The sequence below is a fragment of the Vigna radiata genome, chromosome 9 (assembly GCF_000741045.1).
Source record: "Vigna radiata var. radiata cultivar VC1973A chromosome 9, Vradiata_ver6, whole genome shotgun sequence".
Taxonomy (NCBI): Eukaryota; Viridiplantae; Streptophyta; class Magnoliopsida; order Fabales; family Fabaceae; genus Vigna; species Vigna radiata.
In genome coordinates, this window is record NC_028359.1 from 5355012 (window position 1) to 5366508 (window position 11497).

Sequence of the window (11497 nt, forward strand, 5' to 3'; positions counted from 1 at the left end):
TTGCCATCTTCCTCTTAAATGAATGACGTATATACACTATTTTCATCAGAAGAAAATCATATATTTCTGAACCAGGAAATTTAATGATTAAAAATCAATCAACAATATTTTTCATCGTAATTACAATAAATAAAATTAAAATATCATAATAATTATATATTTAATATTTAAGTTTTATTTCAAGAATAGTTATTTATTAGTATGACCGTTGTTGTTTGGAGGAGACATAATGCTTCAACCAACTCAATGACCTAACCAGTTTTCACAACACTATCTAGAATGGTCAAACTTATATTCAAATTTACACATTGGTTGTGTTTATTTAAGTTAAAAAGAACAATTTGTTTTATCTTAACATAAAAGAAAGGAAATATAATGTAAACTTTTTTCTTGAAAAAGATTTAATTATATATATAATAGATTACAATAAATCTTGCTTTGTCGTGTTTTTTCTTGTGGCTATCATTAATTTGAAGCGTAGATATTTAAACAAAGCGCAGGCAGAAACTAGCATATGCCACTTCGATTCTCTCTCACTGTCGTGGGTAGTGCCATGGCATTAACAGCCTTTTCTTCGATCAACACGACTCATCATAGCACTTTCATCTTTCCTCTGAAACAACATCATCAGAACCGTAGAATTCACAGGTTGCGATGCAGTGGAACTAACCCCAATGAAGAGTCACAGCAACCACAGAACAATGCCCTTCTCAAACTTGCATGGTATAGTTCTGAGCTTCTTGGCATTGCAGCCTCTGTTTTCCGTTCACCTACTACTGAGGAACCTCCTCCTCAGCGGCTTCTTCAGACCATTCATCGTGCTGCAATTGTGGACACCATCAAAGAAGACTTCCAAAGATCCTATTTTGTCACAGGTTTTCGCTCACCCACTTGCTTAATTTCTCTGGGTTATTTCCAATTTCTTTCCTTTCGTTCATTAGAGATGAATTTGATACACGAGCGATGTATGATTTCCTCTCTCACAACTCTGCATTACATTTGAGTTCCCGACATGTTTGATTGGCAGATCTTCTACCTGAAGTTTTAAGACTGTGATAAGCACTTTTTTTTTTATAGATTCTAAATGATTATTGCACATTTAATCTGATTAATCTCCCTCTGGTAGTGGTTGATCGGTTGATAAGCTGTATGAAACCGGTACAGTATTTCATTTTCTTGAATGTAAATTGTTTGTTTGGAGTCCCAAGTTAAATAGAATGAACAATTTGATGTGATACTTAGCTTTGAGTTGAACTTTCCTCTTCTGTTTAAGTTTTAACATTGTCCAAGCCTTCCTTATAAAACTAGAACTCTTATGTGTAACCTTGGTTTCTATTTATGCATCTTCAGGGTTTCATGGCTAATATATTTTATTGCAAGCTTCACTGAAGTAACTGTCTAGTTACAGGCAAAGACAATATCATTACTAGTATATTTAGAACTTCTCCATAAGCGATTCTAGGAGAGGATAATAAAGAAAAAGGAAATGCAATGAGGTTTAACTTTGATAAATTCTTATTCTTTTAGTTTGTTTATAAGCTAATTTTCTCTTAGAGAATGTTCTCTCTTCCATAGTAACCTCCAAATCATTGCTTTTCATACAATGACCACTTGACAAGCATTAAACCACACTGATGTTACTAGCAAGTAATTTCACTGTATATCAGACAGTTCACATGGTGAATCTGCTCTTCTCAACCATCAGGAGATCTGACACTAAATGCTTATGAAGAGGATTGTGAATTTGCCGATCCAGCAGGGTCATTTAAAGGGCTCCAGCGTTTCAAAAGGAACTGCACTAATTTTGGATCTCTTCTAGAGATGTCAAACATGAAGCTTATGAAGTGGGAAGATTTTGAAGTGAGGACAACTTATCATTCATTTTACTACATTTAGTTTTAATAGTCTTGTTCCTAGTCAAGAGCATATTGTGTTCATTGCATTTGCTTTCTACTACACATGGATTTAGAAACTGAAATAAAACATGTTTCTTATTACCTGTTTACCATTTCTTCAAGTGCTGATACTGCTGCATTTATACATATGTTTCCATGACAGGATAAGGGAATTGGCCACTGGCGATTCAGCTGTATATTGTCCTTTCCTTGGAGGCCTATTCTTTCTGGTACGTATCGAACTTTATCTGCGTACACTATCATAATAATTCTACTAAATGCAATGAAATTTGACATGTTGATATATGCTGCAGCAACTGGATACACAGAATACTATTTTGATGCCCAATCTGGAAAAGTATGCAGGTGATAAAAACTGTCATTTTTGAAGGTACATGTTTCTACCTTTCAGTTTTGATCAATCATCTAAAAAACTATGAAAATTTTCAGGCATGTGGAGCATTGGAATGTTCCCAAAAAGGCATTGTTCAAGCAAATTCTAAAGCCTAGCCGTGGATTTGGCTTAAAAGATTATGTGAATAGGTGGTTGAAAATCGTTCAGATGAAGCTTTAAATTACAATAGTTCTGCATATTACTGTGAAATATTAGGTTCTTTATGTAACCGGATGAAGGTCAAATACATAGAAGAATTAAGGATCAACTTGGATACTCCTTGTATATTTTTTAACCAAAAAGGATAAACAAATAGAAGAGATGTAACTTATAACATTTTTCCTTTTATATTTTTGTCCATACATAATAATACAGTGAATACCGTATGTATTTTTAGTTATGCTTACTGCAATGACTGAGTATTAGCCTATAAAAGTTAGAAAAGAATTAAGTTAGCTCTATAATAACAACAAATAAATGAAATATGGGAAAGAGAAAAAAATCCATTCCTAAAATTTATAATAAGATTGTAAAATGTTATTTAAATTTAAATTTATTTGATTTGAAATAAGTCTGCTGTGTTAATGAGAAATCAATTATCGTTCCTATAATTTTTTATAAACAACCGAATTGATTTACAAATTACTTTGATTTTGACCAAAATTAATTATCATTCAAAAGTTTATTATAGAAAAATTATCTGAATTGACATATAAATTATAAAAAATGATGATTGATATCTTCAGAAACAAAAGTATTCACTTAGTAACATAAACCTATGTTAGTATGTATATATATATCACCATTCATAGAATATTTTGGATTTGTTTAAAAGTAATTATGGTTCCTTTAATTTATCATAAAAAATTGTAAAATTGGCTTATAAAGTACTGTTGGTGAATTTCTTTAGCGTTTGTTAGAAAAGGCAAGAGATTTAATATAAATAGCTAGTTTTGTAAGGAGTATGGAAACGGACTTGCATTTTTAGTCACTAAAAGTATATTTAAATATAAATATATAAATAAGATTACTATATATAAAAAAAATTGACATTTATACACATCCTTTCCCTGGATGGAGATATGGAGTTAGTGCATTTACACAGGGTTATATGTTTTCTTTTAGGATTCATCAATTTTTAAATTCATGACAAATTAGAATATTTTTAATTAGTGATTTCTTAGTTTTTTGACTATATAAAATTTAAGTATTTTTCTTAATTTTTAATACATGAAGACAAGAAAAGGAGACGATAAAAAATAACAATCATATCACCCACATGATAGAAAAAAATAACAATGTAGAATAAAAAAAATCATCTAGTTTCACAGGGTTTGCTCCATTAAACTGCTTCAAAAACAGGGGTTTATTAAAAAATAACGTTAATGAAACATCACGACATTTTGCATTGACCTTGATCAACAAAAGGATAAAAAGAAAAAAAAAAAGAGTAATTTAAGTGATTTTAATTATGTCATCTAAGCAGTATCCATTTTCTGAACTGCTTCAGATGCTGCGGACGCTGCCTTGTCCAAACCTAACTTCTGCAACTCACTTGAGAAAACATCTGTATCTGTCTTGCTTATTTTGTACGGGCTATGGTGAACGTCAGGAAACGAACCATTTGTAACATCTTCCTTATACTCCAGTAAAGCTTTATTGATGACGTCTCCTACACGTGCATACTGCTTACAGAATTTTGGAGTGACCTAAAAAAATCATCACCTCAAAATTAGCAATGAATCCAATATGTTTGAAAGAAAAACAAGGTTACAAGATGCTAGAAAATACCTTTGCATGGTGAGGATGTTGTAACATACCAAGCAGATCATGGTAAACCAGCACCTGCGTGAACAATGAACTAAATTATAAATCCTCTGTTTTCCCTTTACGGCGAAAGGTTTCTTTTGTTTCTTCCCAATAGAAACAAATATAAAATTGAAACTCAAACAAAGCCCAACACAGCAACATGACGAAACAGCAAACGCCTTCAAATAAAGGAAAGATCAAGTCTTGCCAGGCAAAAATAATTAGAGTTACTAATGTAAACCGCACTCATCTTTCACTCAAAGAAAAATAATAGAAAGAACATCTCAATAACAGAACACTAGCAAAAAGAAGGGAAATCAATCCAACTGACCTGTCCACTGCAAAAGGGTCCAGCACCAATTCCAATTGTGGGAATTTGAAGGGCTGCCGTTGCTGCGGCGGCAACGGGCGGAGGCACACATTCCAGAACAACAGAAAAACACCCTGCTTCTTGCAAAGCCAATGCAGTCTCTACAACCTACAAACACATTCCTTTCAGTTTCAGAACAACAATAGAATCAATCAATACCCAAATAGATGGACGAGAGAGAAACCTTGACAGCACTGGCAACATTTCTTCCTTGAGGTCGAAACCCCCCTAAAACACTAATGGCCTGAGGAGTAAGACCCACATGGCCCATCACAGCAATTCCAGCCTCAACAATAGCCTTCGCTGCAACAATTCTGGAAGGAGACCCTCCTTCAAGTTTTATCGCATCCATTCCCCCTTCCTTCAGAATCCTAACCGCTGTATCCACCGCCTGCAACACTCAAAAACATTCAACCATGGCTGAAACAATTAAACAAACACCACATGCGCACGAACAGCACCTGATTGGGATCGGACTCGTAGGTTCCGAAAGGCAAGTCCCCGACGAGGAGCGGCGTCTTGGCGCCACGTGCCACGGCGCGGCAGTGGACAAGCATCTCGTCGAGCGTGATGGGAAGCGTGGTGTCGTGGCCGTGGACCACCATGGCGGCGGAGTCGCCTACGAGACAGATGTCGACGGCGGCGGTGTCGAGGTGGACGGCGGCGGGGTAATCGTATGCGGTGACCATGGTGATAGGTTGGGATGATTTGTGTTTCTCTCTCAAATGCCTGAGCGTGACTCGCTTGTTCGGGGTCTGCGCCGTGGGACCCGAATAGACGGTGTTCTCGGGAACGTTGCTGAAGCTCCGCAGAAGACTAGCCATAGAGCCACGAGAAGCGTTTCTCGCTCGCAACAAAGACGCCATTGTGCAGTGAAGGAAATTGAAGGGCAGGGGAAACACAAATTGGATTCACCAACTACTTTCAAATCTTGTGATCATCACTACTGTGTGCTGACTCTCGAAAACAAAAAAAGTCTCTCTGTTTCTGCATTCATAGTATGATGACTAATACATAAATTATATAAAATTGTAATGTTTTAAATTAGAAAAATAGCAAGGAAGAAGAAATAGGAAAAATAAAAAAACCCAAAACAAAAGAAATGGAGATGCGGGGTATCGATCCCCGTACCTCTCGCATGCTAAGCGAGCGCTCTACCATCTGAGCTACATCCCCATTTGATTATTCATTGCAATCTATAGTTAATGATCATATACTGGAATATGAATTATTGCATATGGAAGTTATTAATAGTATATATTTATAGCATTATCTTTCAGAAAAAGATTTATAAAACAAAAACTAATATACTCAATCCCATAAAAAAGTCATCCAACTAATACTTAGTGGCATAAATGAAAGATGAACATACGTTTATGAAGTTGACAACCATACATATGAAGAGTGGCTTTATTATAAGACCATGTACATATATAGTTTTAGAAGATGCAAAAGGGTGGAAAGATACATATAAAAGGAAAAGAAATGATGGTTTTGGAAGGAAGGCTTTAGGCAAACATGGTAGAGAGGGTTGGAAGCTTGATCTCTCCGGTGTGAGAGAGAGGAATGGTGAAGTTGCCAATGACAGGAAGGTCAATAATGAGACGAATATCGAGTTGGTAGTCGATGTCCCAGTCGGCACCAATGTCCCTTGCTAAGGACATTAATATGCTGTATGGAACCTTAATTGGCACATCCACCATGGTCGTGTCCTTTGACTTCAAAGATCCTGGGTCTGGAATTGTCCCTGATGCTATCTCCCTTCACCACACAACACAAAAACATAAAAAAAAAAAAAAAAAAAACTTGTTGACAATATTATTGAGAATGCCTTTATCAACTGCTGATGCATTTCTGTTTTCGTTGATATTGAATAAAACTCTTAAATTAAAGATTTAATTAAATTTGAGTACTTCATAAACTCAATGGTGTTGATATTTTTAATTGAGTTTTTGTTATTTTTTTATTAAACGTTCAAATTTATATATTTTTAATTAAATACCTATTTTTCGTAATTATCATTTTGAATCATTTTATTCTTTTATTAAAAAAGTGTTGTCGTTTAAAATATTTAAATCTTAAAGATATTTTAAGAGTAGTTTTCTTTAATAATCATATTTTTAATTTTAGTACATGTAAAATTAAGCCGACAGCTCTTCTGTTCTCATAAGATTCGGAATTCTAAGGTTATAATAAACTTTTATTTTTACAAATATTCTTTATTAACGCAGGTTTACTCAATTAAGTAAGAATTGTTGGTTGTTTTTAATTGGTGAACTTTTATGGTTTAAGGTATAGGAATTGTGATAATTTGAATTGGATAAACAATAAGTTTAGTGTAATAATTTATATATTTTATTTTTATTTTATATTTAGTAAAATAATTTTTTTTAATTGAATCCACTTTAGACTTTAGAAAAATTTAATTAAAGGTTAATTAATTATTAAAATTAATTTTCCTTCTAATTAAATACTAAAAAGTGACAATCAGTGAATTAATGAAATTAAAGTTGTGAATTAAAATTATGATTGATGAAGTTTAAATAAAATTAATAGAATCAAAATTATTATATTAAAATTGTATCTATTTACCCATTTTAATTTGATTTGTATAAATTTACAGTTTATTTTGACTGTTTTCTAATTAAGTTTATAATTTATTTATTCCTTTTAGTCTATTTTGCAGAAAGTAAATTTATTTTCTTCAAATATACTTTACTTCCTTGTGAGTTAATTTGAGAATTGAGATACAGTGTAATTTCAGTGATAAAAGTGAGAAAGGGTACCTTGACGCGCTTTTGAAAGAGTATCTGATCTCGCAGATGGGTATGGAAGTTGAATAAGGGTTACGGACAGCTACCTTCACCAAGTACTCCATACTATCTTTGCTCACGCGCTTGAAGTCCACGTTGCTCACACTCGCCTCAGGCTTCGCCATCTCGTTTACCTTCTCCGACACGAAGTTCTTCGCTTTATTCAACAACTGCGACATTTTTTACTTTGCAACAATACTCTTAATACTGGAACTCTGAAGAACGTAACAGATGCATAACCAATTTATATAAGAAGACCTAAAGTGAAATCCCTGTCCTAGTATGCCAGTACGAGGATCTGCTGCTGACACGTGTGTTTCTTACCGGTGCGTGTCGTACGTGTCACACTTTGGGCAATGATCATCATCGAGGTGTCGAAAATACCAGAAGTAAGAAGAGTATTTAATGGTATTTTTAATTGTGAATAACAAACTGATATTTAAATTATGCACATCATATAAATAACATATTTATACTTATGATAAAATAATAGACGGCAATTTAGTATAAAATATATTATAATTGCTGTTCATACTAAATAATATTTTTAAGTGTAAAAATTATATTTCAATTTATAATTCATAAGGTAAAAATTTATGGTGTAAAATTATTTTTAACTATCTAAAATTTTTGAAAATATATTAAACCATAAAATATAAACAATTTAAAAGATCAGATATAAGTGGCCAAGTAGACATTGAAAAAGACAACCATTTAGAATGCCAAATCTACTGTTGTAAATTGGTTATAGAACGTTAAATTTATCGAATGTTATTATTTTTGGTACGAGTGGATTTGTGGTAAAATATATGTATAAATAGATTTTTTTTTTAATGATTTAGGTTAGTAAAGATTATAAGACGTATTATAATTCTGCTTTTGTTTCATTTGTGTGATCTATTTTCTTGTAACAAAGATTTAGAATTTAAAAACTTCATATTCATATTCTGATTTATAATATAAAATATATATTATTTTAAAGTTTAATTATATTAATAATGTAAAATTTTATATTCTACATTAAAATAATAAATTATCATACATAGTGTAGCGATTTGAGTCCTTAAATTAAGCCTTACATAAATTTCAATAATAATTATATTTAAAATGTTCATAAAATGATATACTAATTAATTTATTAATTGATAAGATAGTATGAACTACTAATATAAAAATTACCATCAAATTGAAAGCATATTGTGTCACGCACGGTGTAAGTAGATACAACTACCTAGCTAGTTTCAATAAATTCCTTGGACCGGCATATAGGAGCTTTCATGATATTATGAAATTGCTTACTTTGTAAACTTATGATTTCTTTAATATATTTTACCAATATATTGTGAAAAAACTCTTATACGATAAAATTTATGATATGAGTAGGCATTAATAAACCATTTATTTAAACACATATATATCCATTTTATATATATCGGCATAACATTAGCTACTCCTGGATTAGGTGAATACATTTGACTATATCCATCACAATCTCATCCTAATGCTTAGCTTTTGAAATGTATTATAGTAATTAAATAAAGATCCACGAATATGATTGGCAATATCAATGCATATATAATTCTTGGAAACTACATCGTAAATCTTACAACAATTAGTTAATTGGAAATCAAATTAAGATCCTGAATACAGGTAATGAAACTAGGGTTGATGGATGAAGGTTTTTTTATGTAGATGGAGTTACATTACATGTATGTATAAATACATATACACATATGCATGCATGTTGTGGCTATAGCAGAGAAGCAGGAGAAGTGTTGTTATTGGAAGCTAACCTAGAGAGAAACTGCATTTGCTTGAGAAGAGGTGTTAGGGTTTCCATGAGTTTTTCGCATGGATGATTGTGAATACCCTCGTATGTGGTCACCACGATGCTTGTGTCTTTAGACAACCTTTGCACCTGTTTCTTCACATTACATGTATGATGCGTGCACCGGTAGTAGCTTCTTTATTTTCCAATGCACCATCAATCCAACAATATCAGTGCTCTCACCACAAGAATTAAATGGTAATTTAATATCAGATAACAGATAACAAACAAGTTATTTGTTGTAAAAGTTTAAACAATTTGCGAAATAACGTTAATCCACTCATCTTAGATAATGGGATGTAATGTTGTTTGGAATGGAAGGATCTGTCCTATGATTGCTTATAATTAGAGTTATTAGTAATATAAAATCCTTTTCTCTAATTAACTCATATATATTTTGTGTTGATTAAAACATTTAAGAAGTCGTTTGGTTCGTGAAGATATTTTTATTTTATTCTTTTATTGGCTGTAGTTTATTAAAAAAATAAAAATAAAAATGCTATTTTTACTAGTTTTTGTTTTACATATTTTTAAATTAGATCAATGAAAAAAAATCTCACCCTAAACTCTTTATAATAAAAAATTGTTAAAAATACTCCAAACACTGACAAAATTTAATACCAATGATGAGTCATGGAAAAATCAATATAAAAAACTATGAGTTCTAAATCAAAACTTTTAAGGCAATAATTTTGTAGAATTTCTTTTTTATATACTATTATTTTTCTAATTTAATATGAAACATAAACTTAAACTTAAAAGTATTTTTTAAATTAATATATATTATTTTATTAATAAAATGCAGTTGTTAAATAGGTACTTTTTTATAAAGATGTCAAATATATTTTTTCTTTTCATATTTGTCCAATGATCTTAATTATTAATAGTAGTTAGGTTAGTATATTAAATAGGCATTAAATGTACTCAATAACTATAAGCCAGACATTAACAAAATCACAAGTGAAAAAACACATGCTATTTTTACTATTAATATATGTTATGTTGCCGACCACATTTATAATTTTTTAAGATTATTTTCCCATACTAAATATTTTTACATATATGCACCTTAATTTTCACTACTATTTCATCTCCGTATTTCTTTTGTTCCAAATCCAAGTATACGTGTATACTATAACTAAAGGGTGATATTAAGAGCCATTTTGTAATTTTTAAGTTCAAATATATTGGTGTTGCAGCACATGCATGCAACTCGATAAGCTTCGTAGAACTTACCGCTCAGGTATAATCTTTCCTAGAAATTATCGGAATAGATAAATTGTTAAAAATTTATAAAATTGGATAAGTCTAGTTTCAAAAACAATAACTCGTATTCTATAAATACAAGTTTAACCTTTTATTTCTCACACAAAAGGTTATGTTTGAGATACGCAATTTTATTTCATATAAATTTTAGATTGAATTCATGTTTGATAAATATAAAATATGTTTATTAGGTATAATTTTAGTAAAAAAAATAAAAATAAAAATTACACTTACCAATTATGATTTCAATAAAAAGTGAAATTTTAATAAAAAAGATTAAAACTATGTTTACAAAACACAATACAAAAAATATACAAAACAAAATTCATGTATATTAAACATGAATTTTTATTATTAAAATAAAAAGTTGAACATGTTTTCAGAATAAGGCTTGGAAACCATTCTTTTCTCAAGTAAATTTATCTAATTTTATGTTTTTTTCTTTTACAATTTATATATTTTACTAGTTTTTTCCAAAAATTACCTTAATTAAGTGCAGCTTGTTTATATGCGTAGATAATTCGTCATATATTCATGATGTGTTAATTATTTTTTCAGTATATTTACCATGCATGAATGCAAAGTGAAAGAAAGCTAATTTGGTTTATCACAAACCTGGGATGCATGTTGTTCTTCACAGCTTTCTGCCCATACTTCCTCCAACGATAACCATCATCCAGAATATCATCTGCACTTCTAGTCTGAAACGCAAACCTGGGTCGTGTTGTCTTCTTCACTCTGCCTCCTTTCCTTTTCTCTTTATCATTCTTTTCATCAACGTGAGAACCGTTTTCTGCGATCAAAGCACATGACAAGGATGATGAAGTCGATGAAGATGAAGACGAAGAAGAAGCGTATTCCATCGTGGGATTGGCATTCCCAAGGAAACTGTTTTGGCTAGAGAAAAGGCTAACCCAGTCTATGTCATCCTGCAAGCCTTGAGGCTCCAAAGGGTTTTGCATCATTGACGTGGGAGTGAAAACGAAGGGAGAAGGGTTTGGAGGGTCTTGGCTTTCCATCGATGAACAAAAAATGAGATTGTTTCGAGGTTAAAATTTATAAAGCAGAAAGATGGTGGAAAGTAGAAGAGGTTGGACAGCCACTCGTATACTCGTATGTGTA

The 11497-nt window shown here is 31.6% G+C and overlaps 4 protein-coding genes and 1 non-coding gene across 6 annotated transcripts; 1 reads left to right on the forward strand and 4 right to left on the reverse strand.

Annotated features, from left to right (window-relative positions):
• The first annotated feature begins 440 nt into the window (after positions 1-440).
• Positions 441-2685, forward strand: LOC106773182. 2 transcript variants are annotated; one of them, XM_014659897.2, is made up of 5 exons: positions 441-875; positions 1706-1860; positions 2059-2125; positions 2210-2261; positions 2346-2685. In XM_014659897.2, exons 1-5 carry the CDS (start codon positions 515-517, stop codon positions 2467-2469), a joined length of 759 nt encoding a protein of 252 aa, XP_014515383.1. In that variant the 5' UTR covers positions 441-514; the 3' UTR covers positions 2470-2685. The 2 variants fall into 2 exon arrangements, with proteins under 2 accessions (XP_014515383.1, XP_022641679.1); XM_022785958.1 differs by having other exon boundaries at positions 2059-2261.
• Positions 2686-3595: 910 nt separating this feature from the next.
• Positions 3596-5647, reverse strand: LOC106773174 (3-methyl-2-oxobutanoate hydroxymethyltransferase 1, mitochondrial). The gene is made up of 5 exons (XM_014659888.2): positions 4930-5647; positions 4653-4859; positions 4430-4576; positions 4081-4134; positions 3596-3998 (listed from the first exon to the last, which is right to left on the reverse strand). The coding sequence occupies exons 1-5, from the start codon at positions 5332-5334 to the stop codon at positions 3768-3770; spliced, it is 1044 nt and encodes a 347-aa protein (XP_014515374.1). The 5' UTR covers positions 5335-5647; the 3' UTR covers positions 3596-3767.
• On the reverse strand, positions 5572-5644 carry TRNAA-AGC. The gene has a single exon. It is a non-coding gene; the product is annotated as a tRNA-Ala (tRNA).
• Positions 5648-5820: 173 nt separating the features above from the next.
• On the reverse strand, positions 5821-7509 carry LOC106773193 (desiccation protectant protein Lea14 homolog). The gene is made up of 2 exons (XM_014659907.2): positions 7255-7509; positions 5821-6229 (listed from the first exon to the last, which is right to left on the reverse strand). Exons 1-2 carry the CDS (start codon positions 7458-7460, stop codon positions 5977-5979), a joined length of 459 nt encoding a protein of 152 aa, XP_014515393.1. The 5' UTR covers positions 7461-7509; the 3' UTR covers positions 5821-5976.
• A 1299-nt stretch (positions 7510-8808) lies between these two features.
• On the reverse strand, positions 8809-11497 carry LOC106773190 (probable WRKY transcription factor 24). The gene is made up of 2 exons (XM_014659904.2): positions 10991-11497; positions 8809-9245 (listed from the first exon to the last, which is right to left on the reverse strand). The coding sequence occupies exons 1-2, from the start codon at positions 11392-11394 to the stop codon at positions 9032-9034; spliced, it is 618 nt and encodes a 205-aa protein (XP_014515390.1). The 5' UTR covers positions 11395-11497; the 3' UTR covers positions 8809-9031.

What these genes read in the sequence shown, in the direction of transcription:
- LOC106773193 (XM_014659907.2), bottom strand. Translation starts at nt 7,460, where the DNA reads ATGTCGCAGTTGTTGAATAAAGCGAAGAACTTCGTGTCGGAGAAGGTA. An exon ending in TCTTTCAAAAGCGCGTCAAG is followed by an intron (nt 6,230 to 7,254) that starts GTACCCTTTCTC and finishes TGTGTGGTGAAG; the next exon opens with GGAGATAGCATCAGGGACAA.
- LOC106773190 (XM_014659904.2), bottom strand. Translation starts at nt 11,394, where the DNA reads ATGGAAAGCCAAGACCCTCCAAACCCTTCTCCCTTCGTTTTCACTCCC. An exon ending in AAGAACAACATGCATCCCAG is followed by an intron (nt 9,246 to 10,990) that starts GTTTGTGATAAA and finishes TGGAAAATAAAG; the next exon opens with AAGCTACTACCGGTGCACGC.
- LOC106773182 (XM_022785958.1), top strand. Translation starts at nt 515, where the DNA reads ATGCCACTTCGATTCTCTCTCACTGTCGTGGGTAGTGCCATGGCATTA. An exon ending in AAGATCCTATTTTGTCACAG is followed by an intron (nt 876 to 1,705) that starts GTTTTCGCTCAC and finishes CTCAACCATCAG; the next exon opens with GAGATCTGACACTAAATGCT. An exon ending in CAATCTGGAAAAGTATGCAG is followed by an intron (nt 2,262 to 2,345) that starts GTGATAAAAACT and finishes GAAAATTTTCAG; the next exon opens with GCATGTGGAGCATTGGAATG.
- LOC106773174 (XM_014659888.2), bottom strand. Translation starts at nt 5,334, where the DNA reads ATGGCGTCTTTGTTGCGAGCGAGAAACGCTTCTCGTGGCTCTATGGCT. An exon ending in ATGTTGCCAGTGCTGTCAAG is followed by an intron (nt 4,577 to 4,652) that starts GTTTCTCTCTCG and finishes ATGTGTTTGTAG; the next exon opens with GTTGTAGAGACTGCATTGGC. An exon ending in AACATCCTCACCATGCAAAG is followed by an intron (nt 3,999 to 4,080) that starts GTATTTTCTAGC and finishes TGATTTTTTTAG; the next exon opens with GTCACTCCAAAATTCTGTAA.